Source organism: Rhinolophus ferrumequinum, chromosome 11 (assembly GCF_004115265.2).
Source record: "Rhinolophus ferrumequinum isolate MPI-CBG mRhiFer1 chromosome 11, mRhiFer1_v1.p, whole genome shotgun sequence".
Taxonomy (NCBI): Eukaryota; Metazoa; Chordata; class Mammalia; order Chiroptera; family Rhinolophidae; genus Rhinolophus; species Rhinolophus ferrumequinum.
Window position 1 is genome coordinate 13208631 of NC_046294.1, and position 2666 is coordinate 13211296.

The following is a 2666-nucleotide window of genomic DNA, read 5'->3' on the forward strand; positions in this document are numbered from 1 at the left end:
TAACCTTGCGCCACCCTTCTCACTTCCCACTGCTCTTGTCATGCAGGACACGACATCTGGCGCCCAACGTGGGGCTCAAGAAGGAAGGTCGACTCCGAGTCAAAATTCAAAGAGGTTTCATGGCATGGGGCCCAGGAGAGGTCACAATAACTACTGCAGGTAGGGTAACTCCCAGAGAATTTAACCAAGGTAAAAGGGGAATTTTTTCTTTCTATGTGCAAGAGAGTGAATGTGTGAATGTGTGATTATAGTTCCATGGCTACGGCTATGGAGCTTGCTTGAGCCCTAATCTGCAGTTCCATGGTCCAGTCTTAAGGCAAAATGGTGACTTAGCACCTGACGGCGTTAACCAGGCCCAGGATTTATATGGGTGCACCTTAGCCAAGACAGGACGTGGCCAGACGGGCATCTGAATCCATTCAGAGTGAAAGTCTTTTGCTTCTCTATCCTTTTCTCTATACATAATGGGAAATGCTAATAGCCAATGTAGGTCTTATATTTGTTTGCTTAAACACCTTCTTAAGGCTGGAGGAGCTCGAGTGCCTGATCAGAAATTAGAGGAGCTTCTCAAAGTAACTGAAACTTCTTGTCCTTGGTTCCCAAAATTAGGGATGTTAGATTTTAAAACATGGGGAAAAGTTGGTGCAGAACTCCTCGAATTATATCATAAAGGAGTTTATCTCCCAGTAACCATTTGGGATACGTGGAAATTAATCCGGTCAGTTTTAGAATCTTTACAAATTGATGAGGAAGATGAAGGGGAAGAAGAAAGACAGGAATCAGAGGAAAAGGAAGAAGGGTCTTTAGAAGCCCCCACCGAAATTCCCAGGTCATTATATCCACCTTTGGAGGAGTGCCATCCGTCCTCAGGTCCTTTACTTGATTTGCCACATGAATTAGATTCACCCTTGCTGCCAGAGAAAAGCACTAATCCTTTTCTTTCTGCAGAGTGTGCACCTCCCCCTCCTTCAGGAGGCTCTCACATGTCTCTGTCCATGATTGAGAAGGGAATCCACCAGGCTCCTACGGAAGGAGACTTAGAGGCATTTCCCTTTCCTGTTATCATTCATGAACGTGTTACTCCTGGAGAGGATCCAAACAACCCCAGCATTGTTCGAGAGTTTTTACATGAGCCCTTTTCATTTAAGCTCTTAAAGGAGCTCAAACAGTCTGTAACTCAATATGGCCCTGCTTCTCCTTATACCATCGGCCTTGTATGGGGCGCAGCCGATGGCAATCGATTAATTCCAACAGATTGGAATGCCCTGGCCAAAACTTGTCTTTCCGCTTCCCGGTTTTTGCAGTTTAAGACTTGGTGGAATGATGGTGCTGAAACACAAGCTAGGCATAATCAGGCTCACAATATAGCTATTGTCAAAAATCAATTGCTAGGGAGCAGCTATTGGGAAGATAACCAGGATCAACTAGAGATGAAGGAACAGGTTGTTGACCAATTACAAAGAATTTGTTTAATGGCATGGGAAAAAATAGAAAGGGAGGGTGAAGCCTCGATGTCATTTCAAAAAGTCTTACAAGGTCCTCAAGAACCATATTCTGAATTTGTTGCCAGGTTACAGGATGCTCTCAACAAAAAGGTGACCAATTCACAGGCAGCTAAAATAATTTTACAAATCATGGCATATGATAATGCTAATGATGACTGTAAGAAGGCTATAGGGACCATGAAAGGAAAAACAGATACAATGGGATACATCTATTTGTGTCAAGGAATAGGAACTGAACAACTTAAAGCTGCCATGCTCGCTCAAGCCATGACCAGATTCAAAATAGGTCAAAATAAATTTCCTGGCACTTGCTATAATTGTGGAAAATTTGGCCATAAAAAAAAGGAATGCAAAAAGAAAATAGAAACAGTTCCCGTTTGCCTAATGCTACTATTGTTACAGGACCTAAACTACCTTTATTGTGCCCTAAATGACAAAAAGGAAATCACTGAGCTTCTGAATGCAGATCAGTTTTTCATAAGAATGGGACCCCTCTTCAGGAAAACGAGAGGCGAGGCCAGCCCCAGGCCCTGACAATAACCGGAGCATACAGGACACAGGCTGCTCTTCAAAATTATCAGGCAGTACCTCTCCCCAACTTTCAGTTCAACAATTAAGTCCTGCCATGGAGGGGAGTTCCGTCATAGATATCTGTACAGCACAAAATATTTTACTACTTCCTGGAGAATCTCCTTTACATGTACCCACTGGACTTTTTGGACCGATTCCCCCAGGTACTGCCGGACTTCTCCTTGGTCGCTCTAGTTTAACATCCAAAGGAGTTACCATTCATACTGGTATTATTGACTCTGATTATGAAGGAGAAATTCAAATTATAATGTCCTCATCTGTTCCCTGGACAGCAGAAAAGGGTGAACGGGTTGCTCAGTTATTTCTGTTCAGTTACTCCATATATTCTTCCAGGAAAAAAGGGCACTCAAAGAAGGGGAACGGGAGGTTTTGGAAGCATTGGACAGGCAAGAATTTTTCTAGCAGAAAAGATACCAGGAATTTGACCAGTTTGTCAAGTTGAAATATAGGGTAAAAGATTTACAGGTCTTTTAGATACTGCAGCAGGTGTTTCCATAATTAGCTCTCAGGAATGGCCAAAGTATTGGAAAGTACAAGAACCAAACATTAACATTGGGGGTGTGGGCCGAG

General features: G+C 43.0%; 1 protein-coding gene across 1 annotated transcript; it reads left to right on the forward strand.

Moving 5' to 3' along the window:
- The first annotated feature begins 464 nt into the window (after positions 1-464).
- Positions 465-2039, forward strand: LOC117029648 (endogenous retrovirus group K member 19 Gag polyprotein-like). Its single transcript, XM_033118872.1, has one exon. The coding sequence runs from the start codon at positions 465-467 to the stop codon at positions 2037-2039; it is 1575 nt and encodes a 524-aa protein (XP_032974763.1).
- Positions 2040-2666: the final 627 nt, after the last annotated feature.